Source organism: Borostomias antarcticus (genome assembly GCF_949987555.1).
Source record: "Borostomias antarcticus genome assembly, chromosome: 14".
Taxonomy (NCBI): domain Eukaryota; kingdom Metazoa; phylum Chordata; class Actinopteri; order Stomiiformes; family Stomiidae; genus Borostomias; species Borostomias antarcticus.
This window is the reverse complement of record NC_140247.1, coordinates 19,345,697-19,367,308: the sequence shown is the minus strand read 5'-3', so window position 1 is coordinate 19,367,308 and position 21,612 is coordinate 19,345,697. Positions and strand designations below refer to the sequence as shown.

The 21,612-nt window shown below is 43.2% G+C and overlaps 4 protein-coding genes and 1 pseudogene across 5 annotated transcripts; all 5 read left to right on the top strand.

The window, feature by feature from the left end:
- Positions 1–17: 17 nt before the first annotated feature.
- Positions 18–6,610, top strand: LOC311317495 (protocadherin gamma-A3-like; the record flags this gene model as incomplete). Its single annotated transcript, XM_084448574.1, has 4 exons — positions 18–98; positions 311–321; positions 3,577–5,932; positions 6,599–6,610. The coding sequence occupies 4 exons, from the start codon at positions 18–20 to the stop codon at positions 6,608–6,610; spliced, it is 2,460 nt and encodes an 819-aa protein (XP_084304700.1).
- Positions 6,611–6,989: 379 nt separating this feature from the next.
- On the top strand, positions 6,990–9,154 carry LOC311317494 (protocadherin gamma-A3-like; annotated as a pseudogene). Its single transcript has 3 exons — positions 6,990–7,284; positions 7,912–7,962; positions 8,158–9,154. The product of its transcript is annotated as a protocadherin gamma-A3-like (transcript).
- A 79-nt stretch (positions 9,155–9,233) lies between these two features.
- LOC311317493 (protocadherin gamma-A8-like) lies at positions 9,234–13,784 on the top strand (the record flags this gene model as incomplete). The annotated part of the gene is made up of 3 exons (XM_084448573.1): positions 9,234–9,290; positions 12,276–13,154; positions 13,761–13,784. The coding sequence occupies 3 exons, from the start codon at positions 9,234–9,236 to the stop codon at positions 13,782–13,784; spliced, it is 960 nt and encodes a 319-aa protein (XP_084304699.1).
- A 1,545-nt stretch (positions 13,785–15,329) lies between these two features.
- LOC311317492 (protocadherin gamma-A3-like) lies at positions 15,330–16,369 on the top strand (the record flags this gene model as incomplete). Its single annotated transcript, XM_084448572.1, is given in 2 exon segments — positions 15,330–16,308; positions 16,311–16,369. Coding segments are annotated over 2 exon segments (1,038 nt in total).
- Positions 16,370–17,429: 1,060 nt separating this feature from the next.
- LOC311317491 (protocadherin gamma-A10-like) lies at positions 17,430–19,913 on the top strand (the record flags this gene model as incomplete). Its single annotated transcript, XM_084448571.1, has 1 exon — positions 17,430–19,913. The coding sequence occupies one exon, from the start codon at positions 17,430–17,432 to the stop codon at positions 19,911–19,913; it is 2,484 nt and encodes an 827-aa protein (XP_084304697.1).
- Between the last annotated feature and the right edge of the window lie 1,699 nt (positions 19,914–21,612).

Sequence of the window (21,612 nt, the reverse complement as noted above, 5' to 3'; positions counted from 1 at the left end):
GTCAGAACGTCCTGATAATGGACCCCAGCTTGACAGGGACCATGCAGCGGATTCAGAGTGAAAAGAGCATCTTAGACGAACCAGATTCTCCGGTAGAGGTGAGTCTCATGTCCTAGATCATCTATCAAAATATAACTCAATACATTTGCTCGCCTTTTTTGACCCTGTAATGTACTGTATACACCTTTGCTGCTACGCACATTCTTCCTCTGACTGCATTGTGTTTGAATGGTTTGAGTCCAATATGCTTGTGACATTCAATGCTTTGCAGCATTACTGAGCACTGTGTGACGTAGTGTGGCTGTTTCAGCACCACACTGTGTGAACAGCGCTTCTCCTTGTTACTCGACCGTGAGCAGTGACTCTACCCAGGATGGCTGGAGCATCTTCAGACATAAGCCTACTGATGATCCTGTTTACACTATGTTTTCAATACTCTCAACAGGCTTTTTCTGTGGTCTTTCTTATTTATTTGTATCATAGTTCATTAACCCAAACTTATATCTGCAGTAGTCTGTGTATTTGGGTATTGGAATTTCACATTGGCTAATGTTTAGCCTACTAGTCAGCTTCATTTACCAGTTAGGGACTTAAGGTACAGAAAATAATACCTCATAGTAGTGTAAGAGGTAGTACCTTAAACCAGTGAGCCCTTGGTAAGGAGTACCTTAAACCAATCAGTCCTAGAGAAGGAGTATATTAAACCAATCTGCTCCTATTGATTGAAACCTCAGGGCGCCATGACTTTTTAAGAGGTAGGGATATACATGAGTACACTGTTGGTCCCTTTTGGTGTTGGTGAGTTTTTAACAGCCTAGCTTTGGGTCTCATAGTAGTCTTGTATTCCTGTTTGATCACCTTGATTGTGCAGGTGTTTTGAATCAGACATGAGGGTGTTTATGTCATTGTTTTTATTTTATTAATCTCTGCATTTCATAAGCAGTCTAGATTGACCTAGGTGGTGCCAGTGAGAGGGCTAGCCTCTTCAGTGCTCTGAGCTCAGGTGAAGAGTTGTGTGGCCTGTAGACGATAGTAGGACATCAGCCATAGTGTGATGTTTACACTTAAACCTGTCTTTTCCCCTGTTTAATAGGACTACTGTACCAGCTAGCTAGCTTTGCTCAGAAAAGAATTGCATTTGTGTATCATTTATGTTTTGATCTCTTGCTATGTGTGCTGCCTTTCCTTTGAACCAACTGGTCAATACTCATATCATTTATCTTCTTTTTTGTGCTTTGTTTTGGAGTGGGTGCGCCAGTGCAGAGAGGGGGTAGTCTGGTTCCCTGGGCCTCATCTTACACTGCAGGTGGCGTGTGAAGTGTATTTGATCAATCACTGTAGAACACATAGGATTACAGTTTGTTCTGATTGCCGTGTGCTGGCTGTTTATTTGCCATGTGTCCTTCGAGTTTGTCGTTTGTTTGTCATGTGTTTGTCGTGTTTGCTGTGTGTTTGTCATGTGTTTGTCATGTGTTTGTCGTGTTTGCTGTGTGTTTGTCATGTGTTTGTCATGTGTATGTCATGTGTTTCCTGTGTGTGTGCTATGTATTTGCTGTGCATGTGTTCCCAGACTCACACCTTTGTTCTGAGACTGCTGGGGTGGTAGTGTCCCCCTCTCCAGCTTGTCACCCTGCCCTAATTGTGTTACTACGGCAAGTATAGCCACACTGCTCTCTTAGATCAAACATGCTAACTTACAAGCATTGAACAGTACCCATGGTATTCAACCTCAACTCCATTCTCTAGGCTATATTGTTTTCCAGCATCATCTCCATTCATTTAAATCAATTCAGGATGTTATCGAACTGGATTCATGTCTCTGTTCCCTTATTAACGAATTGGGGTGCATAGTTTACTCCCAAGGACCTCCCCTCCTGTAACTAACAAACATGTGACTTTGTTCTGCAGTGTAATTGACCAGTCGCTAGCTACATAAGCATTATGACAGCCTATAAACTCTCCATTTGAACACAGTGGTGTCATGGAAATTCTGTATTATTAGATCTTAGTTGAAACCCTTAACATAGTAAGACTTTAGTTGAAGTAATTTAACAGACTGTGCGTTGTTTTGGCCAGTTAGAGCTGGCCTCTCCTTCCCTGGCTAGAGGAAGACTATTGTTTACTCTGTAATCTTATGTTTTTGTAGAAGCAAGTGTCTCTACTCGTACCCCCACATTACCAGTTCTCTCTGTCGAGAAAACAGGAATGCACCTGGGCTGGGGGGTCGGGGGGGGGGGGGGGGGGGGGGGGCAGAGGACCAGACAGCAAGGTCGCTCTCTTTGACTGTATGAATCTTACTGTAACCGCACATCTGGGCCGCCATTTCTCACATTGCAGACTGCTGTGTGCATGAAGAACTGAGATTTGGCGGTCCCCTTCTCCAGACGGGTTATTGGGCGTGTTTGTATGTTATTGTGCTGTTTGTGTGTATTGTATGAGGCTAATGTGCTGCTTGTGTGCTTGTGTGTAATAAACTTTGTAAAACTTAGAACGTGGGCATTGAACTCTCTCCTGAACAATGCTTTGTCACAGAAATGTCCACGACAATGGTTATCAAGTTTATAGTTTTTACCGTACAGCTTCACTGAAGTGCTCTCTGAGTTCCAAGGAGTTCAATGACAACCTGTCTTTTAACGTAGTCTTGGCTTTGGGAGTAGTTTCATACCTGTTTCTGTTTAGTGATTATTATATTAGTGAAGAGATAGAGGAGGACTGACTCCAGAAAGAGTCACTGTGAGTTCTCCAGACCCGGTAGTCAGAACGTGATAATGGACCCAGTCTTAACAGGGACTGGGCAGCAGATACAGATTGAAAAGAGTATTTTCAACAAACCAGATTATCCACTAGAAGTGAGTTTATCCCCATTGTTATACAGTATGCTGCATTTTCCATTTTCAAAGGCATTTTGAGGTGATCTTTTGGCTTTTCAGCACCACTCAAATATGGACAGCGCCTCATTCATGTGACTGAACAGGGGCTTGTGCTATGATCTCTGGGATAACTCAGCTTAAGATTCTTTTTTTATTCTGTCTAATCCATTTTAAATGTATTTATTGTTAGTTTGTGATATTCAACCTTTCTGTTATTATCTGACTAGTGTAGCATTGAAAGGTATTATATAGATTCAAATATAATATAGATCGATTTGATGCAGTATGCGACCTCTCTTCTCTTGTTTCCATGTAACTACATGGGTTCCTTGTCTTTATTGGTGTTCATGTTTTGAACTCTAAGGGACGCTGTTGATCAGTAGAATAATTTCTCTGCAGTGTTCAGTCAGTGTTCGCCTCCCCTGTTCTCTGCTATATGAGAGAGAGAGAAACAGTCTGTGCTTCAAACGAGGGGCGGCTTGACATTCGCTCTCACCCATATTCGTCTCTCAAAGCCTTCAAGAGATAAAACAAATCTACAGTCTATTCTCTATAATCTGATTGCATATTAACATTGGATACGTCAAACGAACTATTGCTGGATTTATACATCTTTTTTTATTGCAATGGCCTTCAAAGTGTCTTCTCAATGGCGTTTGCGGTCTGGACTTCGATGGCAAGTGCTTGTTTTTCTCCTGTATTTCAGTCAAATTGTGGCAGGCCAAATACGGTATTCAATTCCGGAGGAGATGAAGAAGGGGTCGCTTATCGGTAACGTAGCTCAAGACCTGGGAATAGATTTGAAAAGGCTCCGTGCGGGTCGGGCCCGTATCGTGACGGGAGAGAGCGTTCAGTACACGGAGCTGAAGACAGACAAAGGGATTCTAGTCGTGAGTGAGAGAATAGACCGAGAGCAGCTTTGTGGCGACGTCACACCGTGTAGCTTCAGCTTTGAGATGATTTTGGAAAATCCGATGGAACTCCATCGTGTAACTGTGGAGATTTTAGATGAAAATGATCATGCGCCTGTATTCCCCAAGAAATATATACATTTTGAAATAAGCGAATCGGCTGCAGTTGGATCACATTTTCCACTTGTGAATGCACAGGATCCCGATGTGGGCCTTAACGCCCTTCAAAATTACATTCTGACACCCAATGACAATTTCGTATTGAAACAACATGCGAATCCTGACGGCAGTAAATATGCTGAGTTGGTCATTCAGAAACCGCTAGACAGAGAAGAACATCCCCGTCTGACATTAAAGCTGATCGCTGTAGACGGTGGAAATCCGCAGAGATCTGGTACAGTAAATATAGATATTAATGTCCTAGATGCCAATGATAACGCTCCTGTGTTTAACCAGACACTGTACAGGGCTACGGTGATAGAAAACGCCCCAAATGGCGCGTATATAACAAGCGTGAACGCCAGCGATGCAGACAGTGGGTCTAATGGACAAATAACCTACAGTTCTTCATTACTGAAAGGAAGCATAGCGGACATGTTTGTCATTGATGAGAAAACTGGAACCATATCCGTTTCAGGTCAAATCGACTATGAAAAAGATAAGAAATATGAGGTAAGAGTGGAGGCAAAAGACCACGGAGGCCTAACAGGTACTAGTAAAGTTATAATTGAAGTTGTTGACATCAACGATAATGCACCAGTGATAAACGTCATGTCCTTCTCCAGCCCCGTGTCTGAAAATGCTCCTCTAGGCACGACGATTGCTATTATTAATGTCAAAGATGCTGATTCGGAGCGAAATGGGCAGATTACATGTTCAATAGATACTAAACTCCCGTTTAAAATAATGTCGTCTTTAACCAGCTATTATAATTTGATATCAGATGTAGCTTTTGACCGAGAAACGACATCGGAATACAATATAACTTTAATAGCAACTGATTCAGGTTCACCTCCTCTCTCTAGCACCAGAACGTTACACCTTAGAATCTCTGACGTCAATGACAATGCACCATTATTTGATAAAAGCGTTTACTCTGCATACGTCACAGAGAACAACTCTCCTGGAATGTCCATATTTACAGTCAGAGCGCGTGACTCTGATGCGAATCAAAACGCGAGGATTTCCTATCTAATCGAGGACACGCAGGTCAGTGGCAGTCCAATTTCTGCTTATATATCCATTAACTCTGAGACAGGAGTTTTACACGCCATTCGCTCATTTGATTACGAACAAATCAAAGACCTGAAAATAATTGTGAAGGCGCAAGACGGTGGCTCCCCTCCTCTCAGTAGCAACGTGACTGTTAATATCTTCATCCAAGACCAGAACGACAACGCGCCTCAGGTTCTGTACCCAGTCCAGACTGGCGGCTCTCAGGTGGCTGAAATGGTGCCTCGTTCAGCAGATGTGGGCTATCTGGTCACTAAAGTGGTGGCTGTTGATGTGGACTCTGGACAGAATGCCTGGCTCTCCTATAAACTACAGAAAGCCACAGACAGGGCTCTGTTTGAAGTGGGCTTACAGAATGGAGAAATAAGAACTATACGCCAAGTTACTGATAAAGACGCTGTGAAACAAAGGCTCACTGTTGTAGTGGAGGACAACGGGCAGCCCTCTCGTTCAGCTACAGTCAATGTTAACGTGGCGGTGGCCGACCGCTTCCCTGAAGTGCTCTCGGAGTTCACTGACTTTACGCACGACAAGGAGTACAACGACAATCTGACTTTTTACTTAGTCTTGGCTTTGGCTGTAGTTTCATTCCTGTTCATCACGTGTTTAGTGGTGATTATATCAGTGAAAATATACAGATGGAGACAGTCTCGCATCCTCTATCATTCCAATCTCCCGGTTATTCCGTATTATCCACCGCGTTACGCAGACACTCTGGGAACAGGAACTCTACAGCACGTGTACAATTACGAGGTGTGCAGGACGACTGACTCCAGAAAGAGTGACTGTAAGTTCTCCAGACCCGGTAGTCAGAACGTCCTGATAATGGACCCCAGCTTGACAGGGACCATGCAGCGGATTCAGAGTGAAAAGAGCATCTTAGACGAACCAGATTCTCCGGTAGAGGTGAGTTTACTGGTATCTTTTCCCGCTTTCAAAACATCCAGTAGAAATATAGAATATGTTTCTATTTTCATTTCTAGTCTCACTTGTTGCTTGCTGTAGCATGCGTTGCATATTCGATCATGAACAATCCTCTGCTGTGTCCGAGTTTCAAAAGAGCCTTTCAGCACCATGTAATGCGGACAGCGCCTCTTTTGTCATAATGAACTGCTGTAGACTCAATTAATATTTTAATATATTTAATAGCTGTATATTCCTTGGAAATTACACTGCATTGAGGTAGATAATTTACGTGTTTATTGCTTTTGTTTTGTTATTATTGAAATAGTGTATCCATGTCTTGTTCTGTAAAGTAGGATGGCACCTATACATCAGCAAATTCAGCAGTATTCAGCACCATGGAAAGTTGGACAGCTACACTATAATGCACACTCATCTTGAGCATGCGTCAGAGTGTTCTTTGTGGAGGCACTTCTCAAGTGCGTTTAATTAACACAAAATCCCTTTCTATACAACTTCTATTTTCGTTGTTTTTGTATGTTTTACTGCATTTTCTGTCGTCTACACGGTTAGGGTTAGGCCTTGTGATATTGTATGATCCCTCTTAATGTTAGGGTACTCCGTGTAGGCTTACAGCTCCTTGTCTTGCTGAACAGTGGTGTTCATGTTTTGGACTCTAAGGGACGCTGTTGATCAGTAGAATAATTTCTCTGCAGTGTTCAGTCAGTGTTCTCCTCCCCTGTTCTCTGCTATATGAGAGAGAGAGAAACAGTCTGTGCTTCAAACGAGGTGCGGCTTGACATTCGCTCTCACCCAGAACTGCATTCAAAGGGAAAACACAGATCGGAACAATTATCTTCTTCATCTTTCATTTTATCACTGGATACATCATACCGGCTTTCATTTGTTGGATATATTTCTCATTTTGACTGCAATGTCATTCGAAACGTTTCCTCAGCCGCTGTGCGTAAAATGGCGTTTTTACTATGGAATTCGATGGCGAGTGTTTTTTTTCTTCCTGTATTTGAGTCACACTGTTATCGGACAAATTCGGTATTCTATCCCAGAGGAGATGAAGAAGGGGTCGCTTATCGGTAACGTAGCTCAAGACCTGGGACTAGATTTGAAAAGACTCCGTGCGGGTCGGGCCCGTATCGTGACGGGAGAGAGCGTTCAGTACACGGAGCTGAAGACAGACAAAGGGATTCTAGTCGTGAGTGAGAGAATAGACCGAGAGCAGCTTTGTGGCGACGTCACACCGTGTAGCTTCAGCTTTGAAATGATTTTAGAAAATCCTATGGAGCTCCATCGCGTAACTGTGGAGATTTTAGATGTAAACGACCATGCACCCGTTTTTCCAAACAAAGGTATTCATTTTGAAATAAGTGAATCTGCTGCACTCGGTTCAAGATTTCTGTTGGAGAGTGCAGACGATCCTGACGTGGGTCTTAACGCCCTGCAGAATTACGCTTTAACTCAAAATGATAATTTCATTCTAAAACAACATGCGAATCCAGACGGTAGTAAATATGCTGAAATGTTGCTTCAGAAATCCTTAGACAGAGAGGAACATCCCCGCCTGTCTTTAAAGCTGATCGCTGTAGACGGTGGAAATCCGCAGAGATCTGGTACAGTAAATATAGATATCACTGTCCTAGATGCTAATGATAACGCTCCTATATTTAATCAGTCAGTGTACAGAGCTACGGTGATGGAAAACGCCCTTAAAGGCACTTATATTACAACCGTGAACGCGACAGATGCAGACAGTGGGTCTTATGGACAGATAGTGTATAGTTTTTCCAAACTAAAAGGGAGCATAGCGGACATATTTATCATTGATGAAGACACTGGAATTATATCCGTTTCCGGGCAGATTGATTATGAGAAAGATAAGAAATTCGAAGTAAGGGTCGAAGCCAAGGACCATGGTGGTTTGACAGACTCTAGTAAAGTTATAATTGAAATTGTTGACGTTAATGATAATGCTCCAGTGATCAACGTCATGTCTTTCTCCAGCCCCGTGTCTGAAGATGCTCCTCCAGGTACCACGATTGCTATTATTAATGTTAAAGATGCTGACTCCGAGAGGAATGGGCAGATTACATGCTCCATAGATACAAAACTTCCTTTTAAAATAATCTCGTCATTATCTACATATTATAATTTGATTTCGGATATAACGTTTGACAGGGAGACAATACCAGAATACAACATAACTCTGTATGCGACAGATTCAGGTTTACCTCCTCTCTCTAGCTCCCGGACATTGCACCTTAGAATCTCTGACGTCAATGACAACGCACCATTATTCGATAAAAGCATCTACGCTGCATACGTCACAGAGAACAACTCTCCGGGAATGTCCATATTTACAGTCAGAGCGCGTGATTCTGACTGGAATCAAAACGCTAGAATCTCGTACCTCCTCGAGGACTCTCAGATAAGTGTAGCTCCGGTTTCTAGTTTTCTGTCCATTAACTCTGAAACTGGAGTTTTACATGCTATGCACTCTTTTGATTATGAACAAGTTAAACAACTTAAAATAGTTGTCAAGGCACAAGACGGTGGCTCACCTCCTCTCAGTAGCAATGTGACTGTTAATATTTTCATCCAAGATCAGAACGACAACGCGCCTCAGGTTCTGTACCCAGTCCAGACTGGCGGCTCTCAGGTGGCTGAAATGGTGCCTCGTTCAGCAGATGTGGGCTATCTGGTCACTAAAGTGGTGGCTGTTGATGTGGACTTTGGACAGAATGCCTGGCTCTACTATAAACTACAGAAAGCCACAGACAGGGCTCTGTTTGAAGTGGGCTTACAGAATGGAGAAATAAGAACTATACGTCAAGTGACTGATAAAGATGCTGTGAAACAAAGGCTCACTGTTGTAGTGGAGGACAACGGGCAGCCCTCTCGTTCAGCTACAGTCAATGTTAACGTGGCGGTGGCCGACAGCTTCCCTGAAGTGCTCTCGGAGTTCACTGACTTTACGCACGACAAGGAGTACAACGACAACCTGACTTTTTACTTAGTCTTGGCTTTGGCTGTAGTTTCATTCCTGTTCATCACGTGTTTAGTGGTGATTATATCAGTGAAAATATACAGATGGAGACAGTCTCGCATCCTCTATCATTCCAATCTCCCGGTTATTCCGTATTATCCACCGCGTTACGCAGACACTCTGGGAACAGGAACTCTACAGCACGTGTACAATTACGAGGTGTGCAGGACGACTGACTCCAGAAAGAGTGACTGTAAGTTCTCCAGACCCGGTAGTCAGAACGTCCTGATAATTGACCCCAGTTTGACAGGGACCATGCAGCGGATTCAGAGTGAAAAGAGCATCTTAGACGAACCAGATTCTCCAATGGAGGTGAGTGTGCTGCAACTCTAAGATCGGTTGTTTTGTCATCATATTAGCCCATCTAAGGACTACTGTTTATGAACATTTTATTCTCCCCATATTGGTTTCCTTTCCTCCCAACACAATCAACTTTTCAACTGCAGCTTTTTACCGTAGTTTTTTTGCTGCCTTTTCAGCACCAGAGCTGTGGACAGCAAGTGTGCTCTGCCACAGCCAATTGTTGCTTAAGCACAGAGTCTCACCCACTCACTAATAGAGGTGTGTTCCTTTGACCTAAATGTAAAGATACCTAGTTAAATGTTAACTGTTGATATCCATTTGTTTAGGTAATCTGTCTTATCCATTCAGAGGTCCACAGCCTCATCAACATCAGCAATTGATTTTCCCCTCAGCTCTGGTGTCCTTGGATATAAGGCCTGACTCTGACTCCCTGTCTTTCTTTCTCTCTGTGTTTTGTTCATTATTTTATACCACAGGTAAATACATATTTGTGTGACTGATTTAACCATGAATCAATTATTCATTAGTGATGGTGATGTGGATATATATTCTCATAAACAAGCTTGGAGTGTCTGAATTGATACTGGGGCGGCTGTGGCTCAGCAGGTAGAGCGGGTCATCCAATGACCGCAGGGTCAGCGGTTTGAATCCCGCCTCCTCTTGTCCACATGTCGAATGTCATTGTCCTTGGGCTGAACCTCAAATGGCTCCCAATGAGCAAGCTAGCACCTTGCATGGCAGCTGCCGCCATTGGCGTGTGAATGTGTGTGTAAATGGGTAAATGAGAGGCCGTTGTGAAGTGCTTTGGATAAAAGCACCATATATGTGAAGTTTTTTTTTACCATTTACCAATTACTTCAATAGAGCTCACGAGCGATTATTTTGAAGATATATCCTGTTTCTTTGTGTATGCGAATATGAGTTTTTTGTTGGGCATTTCACAAATATGTGAAGTTCAAGACCATATACTCTGAAGGCCACTGTTGGCCATTGTTGCAGTGAAATAATATATTTGCAGTAGTACCTTCCCCATTATCTCGATATTAGAGCACAGAGATACTGAACTGTTATTCTCGGCTCAGGGACCCTTGACTATACAATCGCTGTCTTCTGTCTTTGTTTGATTAAAGTGCAAACAGCTTTATTACGTCAGCTTTCATTCACAGTGAGTATCATCATGAGCAAGAGGAAGGGTGGAAGTGACATTTGTCAGTTTTGGGCAGCTTACACACGGGCGCCGCTTGTCGCGTGGTCCCCTCCTCTCTATCCCTAGACCTACCATCTGGGAGGCGTGCGTAACACTCCGAAAATAAGACAAGGAAGTTCACAGCAGTAAGAAAATGACTAGCTGTCAGTATCAGATGGTAGCAGTACAAGAGATGAGACAATGTTTCTTCATTTAATAACCAATGCCATTCAGATCAGAAATGACTAGTCATCTATTCCTGAACATAGGATGAAACACCACTTGTTTACTGATAATATTTCTTTCCTGTTCACTCTGCGTTGAGAGTAAGGAGAGAGAGGGAGAGAGAGAGAGAGAAACACAGAGAGAGAGAGGGAGAGAGCATGAGGACACCAACAGGCAGAGCAGGTCACATGGAGGTGAGTAAGGAAAGGAGCAAATATTCATGATTAAGACTGAATAATGATCACAGCAGTCCGATCCTAATGTATAGACTCCTGTTGGCCCCCATATGTGTATCAATTCACTAGTTAACTGATTATATATCTTTCAGGTTCACTCTGTTCCATTCAGAGAAAGGAGAAGACCTCCTCTCTTACTGGATAGCAGGGGAGAGGAGGAGAGATGACAGGAGAGGAGAACACAGGACCTGAGGAGAGGAGGAGAGAGGGCTGGAGAGGAGAAGACAGGACCAGAGGAGAGGAGGAGAGATGACAGGAGAGGAGAAGACAGGACCAGAGGAGAGGAGGAGAGATGAAAGGAGAGGAGAACACAGGACCAGAGGAGAGGAGGAGAGATGATAGGAGAGGAGAAGACAGGACCAGAGGAGAGGAGGAGAGATGATAGGAGAGGAGAACACAGGACCAGAGGAGAGGAGGAGAGATGACAGGAGAGGAGAACACAGGACCAGAGGAGAGGAGGAGAGATGACAGGAGAGGAGAACACAGGACCAGAGGAGAGGAGGAGAGATGATAGGAGAGGAGAAGACAGGACCAGAGGAGAGGAGGAGAGATGATAGGAGAGGAGAACACAGGACCAGAGGAGAGGAGGAGAGATGACAGGAGAGGAGAACACAGGACCAGAGGAGAGGAGGAGAGATGATAGGAGAGGAGAAGACAGGACCAGAGGAGAACAGAGCAGAGCAAACGCCCCTGTGGCCGACCCAAGTTTACTTGTAAACATGTAAATGAGAACAACAATGCTAAACCTTGGCTACAATATCTGCACTTTTCTTCATAACAATGCACATATTCCTGTTTATATGATTATGGTTATGGTAATACATTATTAATCCATAATCTCTGTCATTACATACAATGAAACAATATTTTTATTTTTATTTTTTTAAATACAATAATGTTTTATAATGCAATGCAATATAAAACACTATTAGACGTCATTGTAAAAAATAATAATAATAATAATTTAATTCCATGTGTTAGTGACTTTTTTAATATTTTAGAATGACAGGAACTTTTTTTCCAAGTTTTGTTTTTCTTTCTGTGGTGGGACCCTACTCCCGCAGATTTGGCCTCCCAATGTTGACTCCATGGCTACGGCCTTAGTTTGATATAGGACATGAAGCCTCGAGTCCATTATACCTGAGTTTGTGGTAATGTGGTAGGCTAGCGTTTGTAGATTGTGATCCTGGCGGTATTTGCACGGATTGTGGGAGAAGTCATATCACTGTTTTAATTTTCCTTATCTTACATGAGCAGCCTAGGCTATTTAAGTTTAATTCATTGTGCAATTCAGTGAATTGAACTCCTAGAGCCGCTGTTGGCTAGTGAGTGGCAGTTATAGAGCAGATTTCCAGCAGCACTTCCCCCATCATCTACGAGCAGATCAAGGATTTCCAGTTCCGCGTAAAAGCGCAGGATGGAGGCTCCCCTCCTCTCAGTAGCAATGGGACTGTGAAAATACTGATCCAGGACCAGAACGACAACGCGCCTCAGGTTCTGTACCCAGTCCAGACTGGCGGCTCTCAGGTGGCTGAAATGGTGCCTCGTTCAGCAGATGTGGGCTATCTGGTCACTAAAGTGGTGGCTGTTGATGTGGACTCTGGACAGAATGCCTGGCTCTCATATAAACTACAAAAAGCCACAGACAGGGCTCTGTTTGAAGTGGGCTTACAGAATGGAGAAATAAGAACTATACGCCAAGTGACTGATAAAGATGCTGTGAAACAAAGGCTCACTGTTGTAGTGGAGGACAACGGGCAGCCCTCTCGTTCAGCTACAGTCAATGTTAACGTGGCGGTGGCCGACAGCTTCCCTGAAGTGCTCTCAGAGTTCACTGACTTTACGCACGACAAGGACTACAATGACAACCTGACTTTTTACTTAGTCTTGGCTCTGGCTGTAGTTTCATTCCTGTTCATCACGTGTTTAGTGGTGATTATATCAGTGAAAATATACAGATGGAGACAGTCTCGCATCCTCTATCATTCCAATCTCCCGGTTATTCCGTATTATCCACCGCGTTACGCAGACACTCTGGGAATAGGAACTCTACAGCACGTGTACAATTACGAGGTGTGCAGGACGACTGACTCCAGAAAGAGTGACTGTAAGTTCTCCAGACCCGGTAGTCAGAACGTCCTGATAATGGACCCCAGCTTGACAGGGACCATGCAGCGGATTCAGAGTGAAAAGAGCATCTTAGACGAACCAGATTCTCCGGTAGAGGTGAGTTTACTGGTATCTTTTCCCGCTTTCAAAACATCCAGTAAAAATTTTGAATATGTTTCTATTTTCATTTCTAGTCTCACTTGTCGCTTGCTGTAGCATGCGTTGCATAATCGATCATGAACAATCCTCTGCGGTGTCCGAGTCTCAAAAGAGCCTTTCAGCACCATGTAATGCGGACAGCGCCTCTTTTGTCATAATGAACTGCTGTAGACTCAATTAATATTTTCATATCTTGAATAACTTTATATTCCTTGGAAATTACACTGCTTTGATTATTTACGTGTTTATTGCTTTTGTTTTATTATTGAAATATTGTATCCATGTCTTGTTCTGTAAGGTAGGATGGCACCTATACATCAGCAAATTCAGCAGTATTCAGCACCATGGAAAGTTGGACAGCTGCACTATAATGCACACTCATCTTGAGCGTGTTCTTTGTGGAGGCACTTCTCAAGTGCGTTTAATTAACACAAAATCCCTTTCTATACAACTTGTATCTTCGTTGTTTTTGTATGTTTTACTGCATTTTCTGTCGTCTACACGTTTAGGGTTAGGCCTTGTGATGTTGTCTGATCCCTCTTAATGTTAGGGTACTCCGTGTAGGCTTACAGCTCCTCGTCCTCCTGAACAGTGGTGTTCATGTTTTGGACTCTAAGGGACGCTGTTGATCAGTAGAATAATTTATCTGCAGTGTTCAGTAAGTGTTCTCCTCCCCTGTTCTCTGCTATATGAGAGAGAGAGAAACAGTCTGTGCTTCAAACGAGGTGCGGCTTGACATTCGCTCTCACCCATAACTGCATTCAAAGGGAAAACACAGATCGGAACTATTATCTTCTTCATCTTTCATTTTATCATTGGATACATCATACCGGCTTTCATTTGTTGGATATATTTCTCATTTTGACTGCAATGGCATTCGAAACGTTTCCTCAATCGCTGTGCGTAAAATGGCGTTTTTACTATGGAATTCGATGGCAAGTGATTCTTTTCTTCCTTTTTTTGAGTCACACTGTTATCGGACAAATCCGATATTCCGTTCCGGAGGAAATGAAGAAAGGTTCGCTAATCGGTAACGTAGCTCAAGACCTGGGAATAGATTTGAAAAGGCTCCGTGCGGGTCGGGCCCGTATCGTGACGGGAGAGAGCGTTCAGTACACGGAGCTGAAGACAGACAAAGGGATTCTAGTCGTGAGTGAGAGAATAGACCGAGAGCAGCTTTGTGGCGACGTCACACCGTGTAGCTTCAGCTTTGAGATCATACTAGAAACTCCGATTGAACTGCACCGTGTTACCGTTGAAATTCTGGATGTGAATGACCATGCGCCTGTTTTTACAACAAAAGATATACATTTTGAAATGAGTGAATCGGCTACAATTGGAGCGCGATTTCCACTAGCGCATGCTGAGGATCCTGACGCCGGATTTAACGCCCTACAGAATTATATTTTAACTCCCAACGATCATTTCATTCTAAAACAACATGCGAATCCGGACGGTAGTAAATATGCTGAAATGGTGCTTCAGAAACCGTTAGACAGAGAGGAACATCCCCGCCTGTCTTTTAAGCTCATCGCAGTAGACGGTGGAAATCCGCAGAGATCTGGTACAGTAAATATAGCTATTACTGTCCTAGATGCTAATGATAATGCTCCTTTATTTAACCAAACAATATACAGAGCTGCCGTCATAGAAAACTCTCCAAAAGGCAGATACATTACAACTGTGAACGCTACCGATGCAGATAGTGGCTCAAATGGCCAAGTAACATACAGCTTTTCCCAGCAGAAGGGAAGCATTGCGGATGTATTTAGTATTGATGAGAACGCTGGAACTATATCAGTTTCAGGACCGATAGATTTTGAGAAAGATAAGAAATACGAGGTGAGAGTAGAGGCAAAGGATAGTGGTGGATTAACAGGCACCAGTAAAGTGGTGATTGAAGTTACTGACGTTAATGATAATGCTCCAGTGATCAACGTCATGTCCTTCTCGAGTCCGGTGTCTGAAGATGCTCCTCCAGGCACCACGATTGCTGTTATTAATGTCAAAGATGCTGACTCAGAGAAAAACGGGCAGATTATATGTTCAATAGATACTAAACTTCCGTTTAAAATAACGTCGTCGTTATCTACCTATTATAATTTGATCTCAGATGTAGCGTTTGACCGAGAAATGACATCGGAATACAATATAACCATAACAGCAACTGATTCAGGTTCACCTCCTCTCTCTAGCACCAGAACGTTACACCTTAGAATCTCTGACGTCAATGACAATGCACCATTATTCGATAAAAGCGTTTACTCTGCATACGTCACAGAGAACAACTCTCCTGGAATGTCCATATTTACAGTCAGAGCGCGTGACTCTGATGCGAATCAAAACGCGAGGATTTCTTATCTTATTGAGGATTCGCAGGTCAGTGGCAGTCCAATTTCTGCTTATATATCCATTAATTCCGAAACTGGAGTTTTACATGCCGTGCGGTCATTTGATTACGAACAAATCAAAGACCTGAAAATAATTGTGAAGGCGCAAGACGGTGGTTCTCCTCCTCTCAGTAGCAACGTGACTGTTAATATCTTCATCCAAGACCAGAACGACAACGCGCCTCAGGTTCTGTACCCAGTCCAGACTGGCGGCTCTCAGGTGGCTGAAATGGTGCCTCGTTCAGCAGATGTGGGCTATCTGGTCACTAAAGTGGTGGCTGTTGATGTGGACTCTGGACAGAATGCCTGGCTCTCCTATAAACTACAGAAAGCCACAGACAGGGCTCTGTTTGAAGTGGGCTTACAGAATGGAGAAATAAGAACTATACGCCAAGTTACTGATAAAGACGCTGTGAAACAAAGGCTCACTGTTGTAGTGGAGGACAACGGGCAGCCCTCTCGTTCAGCTACAGTCAATGTTAACGTGGCGGTGGCCGACAGCTTCCCTGAAGTGCTCTCGGAGTTCACTGACTTTACGCACGACAAGGAGTACAACGACAACCTGACTTTTTACTTAGTCTTGGCTTTGGCTGTAGTTTCATTCCTGTTCATCACGTGTTTAGTGGTGATTATATCAGTGAAAATATACAGATGGAGACAGTCTCGCATCCTCTATCATTCCAATCTCCCGGTTATTCCGTATTATCCACCGCGTTACGCAGACACTCTGGGAACAGGAACTCTACAGCACGTGTACAATTACGAGGTGTGCAGGACGACTGACTCCAGAAAGAGTGACTGTAAGTTCTCCAGACCCGGTAGTCAGAACGTCCTCATAATGGACCCCAGCTTGACAGGGACCATGCAGCGGATTCAGAGTGAAAAGAGCATCTTAGACGAACCAGATTCTCCACTGGAGGTGAGTTTACTGGTATCTTTTCCCGCTTTCAAAACAGAAATGTAGAATATATTTCTATTTTCATTTCTAGTCTCACTTGTTGCTTTCTGTAGCATGCGTTGCATAATCGATCATGAACAATCCTCTGCGGTGTCCGAGTTTCAAAAGAGCCTTTCAGCACCATGTAATGCGGACAGCGCCTCTTTTGCCATAATGAACTGCTGTAGACTCAATTAATATTTTCATATCTTTAATAACTTTATATGCCTTGGAAATTATACTGCATTCAGGTAGATTATTTGCGTGTTTATTGCTTTTGTTTTGTTATTATTTAAATATTGTCTCCATGTCTTCTTCTGTAAGGTAGGATGGCACCTATACATCAGCAAATTCAGCAGTATTCAGCACCATGGAAAGTTGGACAGCTACACTATAATGCACACTCATCTTGAGCGTGCGTCAGAGTGTTTTTTGTGGAGGCACTTCTCAAGTGCGTTTAATTAACACAAAATCCCTTTCTATACAACTTGTATTTTCGTTGTTTTTGTATGTTTCACTGCATTTTCTGTAGTCTACACGGTTAGGGTTAGGCCTTGTGATGTTGTATGATCCCTCTTAATGTTAGGGTACTCCGTGTAGGCTTACAGCTCCTCGTCCTCCTGAACAGTGGTGTTCATGTTTTGGACTCTAAGGGACGCTGTTGATCAGTAGAATAATTAATCTGCAGTGTTCAGTCAGTGTTCTCCTCCCCTGTTCACTGCTATATGAGAGAGAGAGAAACAGTCTGTGCTTCAAACGAGGTGCGGCTTGACATTCGCTCTCACCCAGAACTGCATTCAAAGGGAAAACACAGATCAGAACTATTATCTTCTTCATCTTTCATTTTATCATTGGATACATCATACCGGCTTTCATTTGTTGGATATATTTCTCATTTTGACTGCAATGGCACTCGAAACGTTTCCTCAACCGCTGTGCGTAAAATGGCGTTTTTACTGTGGAATTCGATGGCGAGTGTTTTTTTTCTTCCTGTATTTGAGTCACACTGTTATCGGACAAATCCGGTATTCTATCCCGGAGGAGATGAAGAAAGGTTCGCTTATCGGTTACGTAGCTCAAGACCTGGGAATAGATTTGAAAAGGCTCCGTGCGGGTCGGGCCCGTATCGTGACGGGAGAGAGCGTTCAGTACACGGAGCTGAAGACAGACAAAGGGATTCTAGTCGTGAGTGAGAGAATAGACCGAGAGCAGCTTTGTGGCGACGTCACACCATGTAGCTTCAGCTTTGAAATGATTTTGGAAAATCCTATGGAGTTACATCGCGTAACTGTGGAGATTTTAGATGTAAACGACCATGCGCCTTCTTTTCCAAATAAAGAAGTACAATTTGAAATCAGTGAATCGGCTAGTGTTGGAGCTCAATTTCCACTAGAGAGTGCAGAGGATCCTGATGTAGGACTCAACGCCCTACAGAACTACGTGTTGACCCCCAACAATAATTTTATTTTAAAACAACATGCGAATCCAGACGGCAGTAAGTATGCAGAAATGATTTTACAGAAACCGTTAGATCGAGAAGAACATCCCCGTCTGTCTTTAAAGCTGATCGCTGTAGACGGTGGAAATCCGCAGAGATCTGGTACAGTAAATATAGATATCACGGTCCTAGATGTGAATGATAACGCTCCTGTATTTAACCAGTCAGTGTACAGAGCTACTGTGATGGAAAACGCCCCTAAAGGCACCTACATCACAACTGTGAATGCTAGCGATGCAGACAGTGGATCAAACGGACAAATGTCGTATAGTTTTTCGAAAGTGAAGGGAGGCGTAGCGGATATTTTCATAATCGATAAAGATACTGGGGTTATATCTGTTTCGGGGCAGATAGATTACGAGAAAGATAAGAAATACGAAATTAGGATAGAGGCAAAGGATCAAGGTGGTCTGACAGGCACGAGTAAAGTAGTAATTGAAGTTTCTGACGTTAATGATAATGCTCCAGTGATCAACGTCATGTCTTTCTCCAGCCCCGTGTCTGAAGATGCTCCTCCAGGCACCACGATTGCTATTATTAATGTCAAGGACGCCGACTCGGAACGGAGCGGACAGATTACTTGTTCAATTGACATGAAACTTCCGTTTAAAATAATGTCGTCTTTAACTAGTTATTATAATTTGATATCAGATGTAGCTTTTGACCGAGAAACGATGCCAGAATACAATATAACCATAACAGCAACTGATTCAGGTTCACCTCCTCTCTCTAGCACCAGAACGTTACACCTTAGAATCTCTGACGTCAATGACAATGCACCATTATTCGATAAAAGCGTTTACTCTGCATACGTCACAGAGAACAACTCTCCTGGAATGTCCATATTTACAGTCAGAGCGCGTGATTCTGACTGGAATCAAAACGCGAGGATATCATATCTAATCGAAGAAGCGCAACTCAGTGGCAGTCCAATTTCTGCTTATATATCCATTAATTCTGAAACTGGAGTTTTACATGCCGTGCGGTCATTTGATTATGAACAAATTAAACAACTTAAAATAGTTGTCAAGGCACAAGATGGTGGTTCTCCTCCCCTCAGTAGCAACGTGACTATTAATATTTTTATCCAAGACCAGAACGACAACGCGCCTCAGGTTCTGTACCCAGTCCAGACTGGCGGCTCTCAGGTGGCTGAAATGGTGCCTCGTTCAGCAGATGTGGGCTATCTGGTCACTAAAGTGGTGGCTGTTGATGTGGACTCTGGACAGAATGCCTGGCTCTCCTATAAACTACAGAAAGCCACAGACAGGGCTCTGTTTGAAGTGGGCTTACAGAATGGAGAAATAAGAACTATACGTCAAGTGACTGATAAAGATGCTGTGAAACAAAGGCTCACTGTTGTAGTGGAGGACAACGGGCAGCCCTCTCGTTCAGCTACAGTCAATGTTAACGTGGCGGTGGCCGACAGCTTCCCTGAAGTGCTCTCGGAGTTCACTGACTTTACGCACGACAAGGAGTACAACGACAACCTGACTTTTTACTTAGTCTTGGCTTTGGCTGTAGTTTCATTTCTGTTCATCACGTGTTTAGTGGTGATTATATCAGTGAAAATATACAGATGGAGACAGTCTCGCATCCTCTATCATTCCAATCTCCCGGTTATTCCGTATTATCCACCGCGTTACGCAGACACTCTGGGAACAGGAACTCTACAGCACGTGTACAATTACGAGGTGTGCAGGACGACTGACTCCAGAAAGAGTGACTGTAAGTTCTCCAGACCCGGTAGTCAGAACGTCCTGATAATGGACCCCAGCTTGACAGGGACCATGCAGCGGATTCAGAGTGAAAAGAGCATCTTAGACGAACCAGATTCTCCGGTAGAGGTGAGTTTACTGGTATCTTTTCCCGCTTTCAAAACAGAAATGTAGAATATGTTTCTATTTTCATTTCTAGTCTCACGTCTTGCTTGCTGTAGCATGCGTTGCATAATCGATCATGAACAATCCTCTGCGGTGTCCGAGTTTCAAAAGAGCCTTTCAGCACCATGTAATGCGGACAGCGCCTCTTTTGTCATAATTAACTGCTGTAGACTCAATTAATATTTTCATATCTTTAATAACTGTATATTCCTTGGAAATTACACTGCATTGAGGTAGATTATTTACGTGTTTATTGCTTTTGTTTTGTTATTGTTGAAATATTATCTCCATGTCATGTTCTGTAAGGTAGGATGGCACCTATACATCAGCAAATTCAGCAGTATTCAGCACCATGGAAAGTTTGACAGCTACACTATAATGCACACTCATCTTGAGCGTGCGTCAGAGTGTTCTTTGTGGAGGCACTTCTCAAGTGCGTTTAATTAACACAAAATCCCTTTCTATACAACTTTTATTTTCGTTGTTTTTGTATGTTTTACTTAGCATTTTCTGTCATCTACACGGTTAGGGTTAGGCCTTGTGATCCCTCTTAATGTTAGGGTACTCCGTGGAGGCTTACAGCTTCTCGTCCTCCTGAACACTGGTGTTCATGTTTTGGACTCTAAGGGACGCTGTTGATCAGTAGAATAATTTCTCTGCAGTGTTCAGTCAGTGTTCTCCTCCCCTGTTCTCTGCTTTATGAGAGAGAGAGAAACAGTCCGTGCTTCAAACGAGGTGCGGCTTGACATTCGCTCTCACCCATAGTGTACTCATAGCTGCATTCAAGAGGAAGACAAAAATTGGAATTATTATCTTACTCATCTTTCATTTTCTCACTGGATACATCATACCTTCTTTCATTTGTTGGATACATTTCCCATTTTGACTGCAATGGAATTCAAAACGGTCCCTCAGCCGCTGTGCGTAAAATGGCGTTTCTATTATGGAATTCGATGGCGAGTGCTTGTTTTTCTCCTGTTTTTGAGTCAAACTGTTATCGGGCAAATCCGGTATTCTATCCCGGAGGAGATGAAGAAAGGTTCGCTTATCGGTAACGTAGCTCAAGACCTGGGAATAGATTTGAAAAGGCTCCGTGCGGGTCGGGCCCGTATCGTGACGGGAGAGAGCGTTCAGTACACGGAGCTGAAGACAGACAAAGGGATTCTAGTCGTGAGTGAGAGAATAGACCGAGAGCAGCTTTGTGGCGCCGTCACACCGTGTAGCTTCAGCTTTGAGATGATCTTAGAAAATCCGATGGAGTTGCATCACATTACTATAGAAGTGTTGGATGTGAACGACCATTCCCCAGTATTTAAGAAAACCGATGTTCGATTGGAAATAAGCGAGTCAGCTATACTCGGCGCGCGATTTGTGTTAGAGAATGCAAATGACCCTGATGTCGGAGTTAATGGCCTACAAAATTTAATTTTAACACAGAACGAAAACTTCATACTGAAACAGCATGCAAATCCAGACGGTAACAAATATGCTGAAATTATGCTTCAGAAACCGTTAGACAGAGAAGAACATCCCCGTCTGTCTTTAAAACTGATCGCTGTAGACGGTGGAAATCCGCAGAGATCTGGTACAGTAAATATAGATATCACTGTCCTAGATGCCAATGATAACGCTCCTGTATTTAACCAGTCAGTGTACAGAGCTACTGTGATGGAAAATGCCCCAAATGGCACTTATATCACCACTGTGA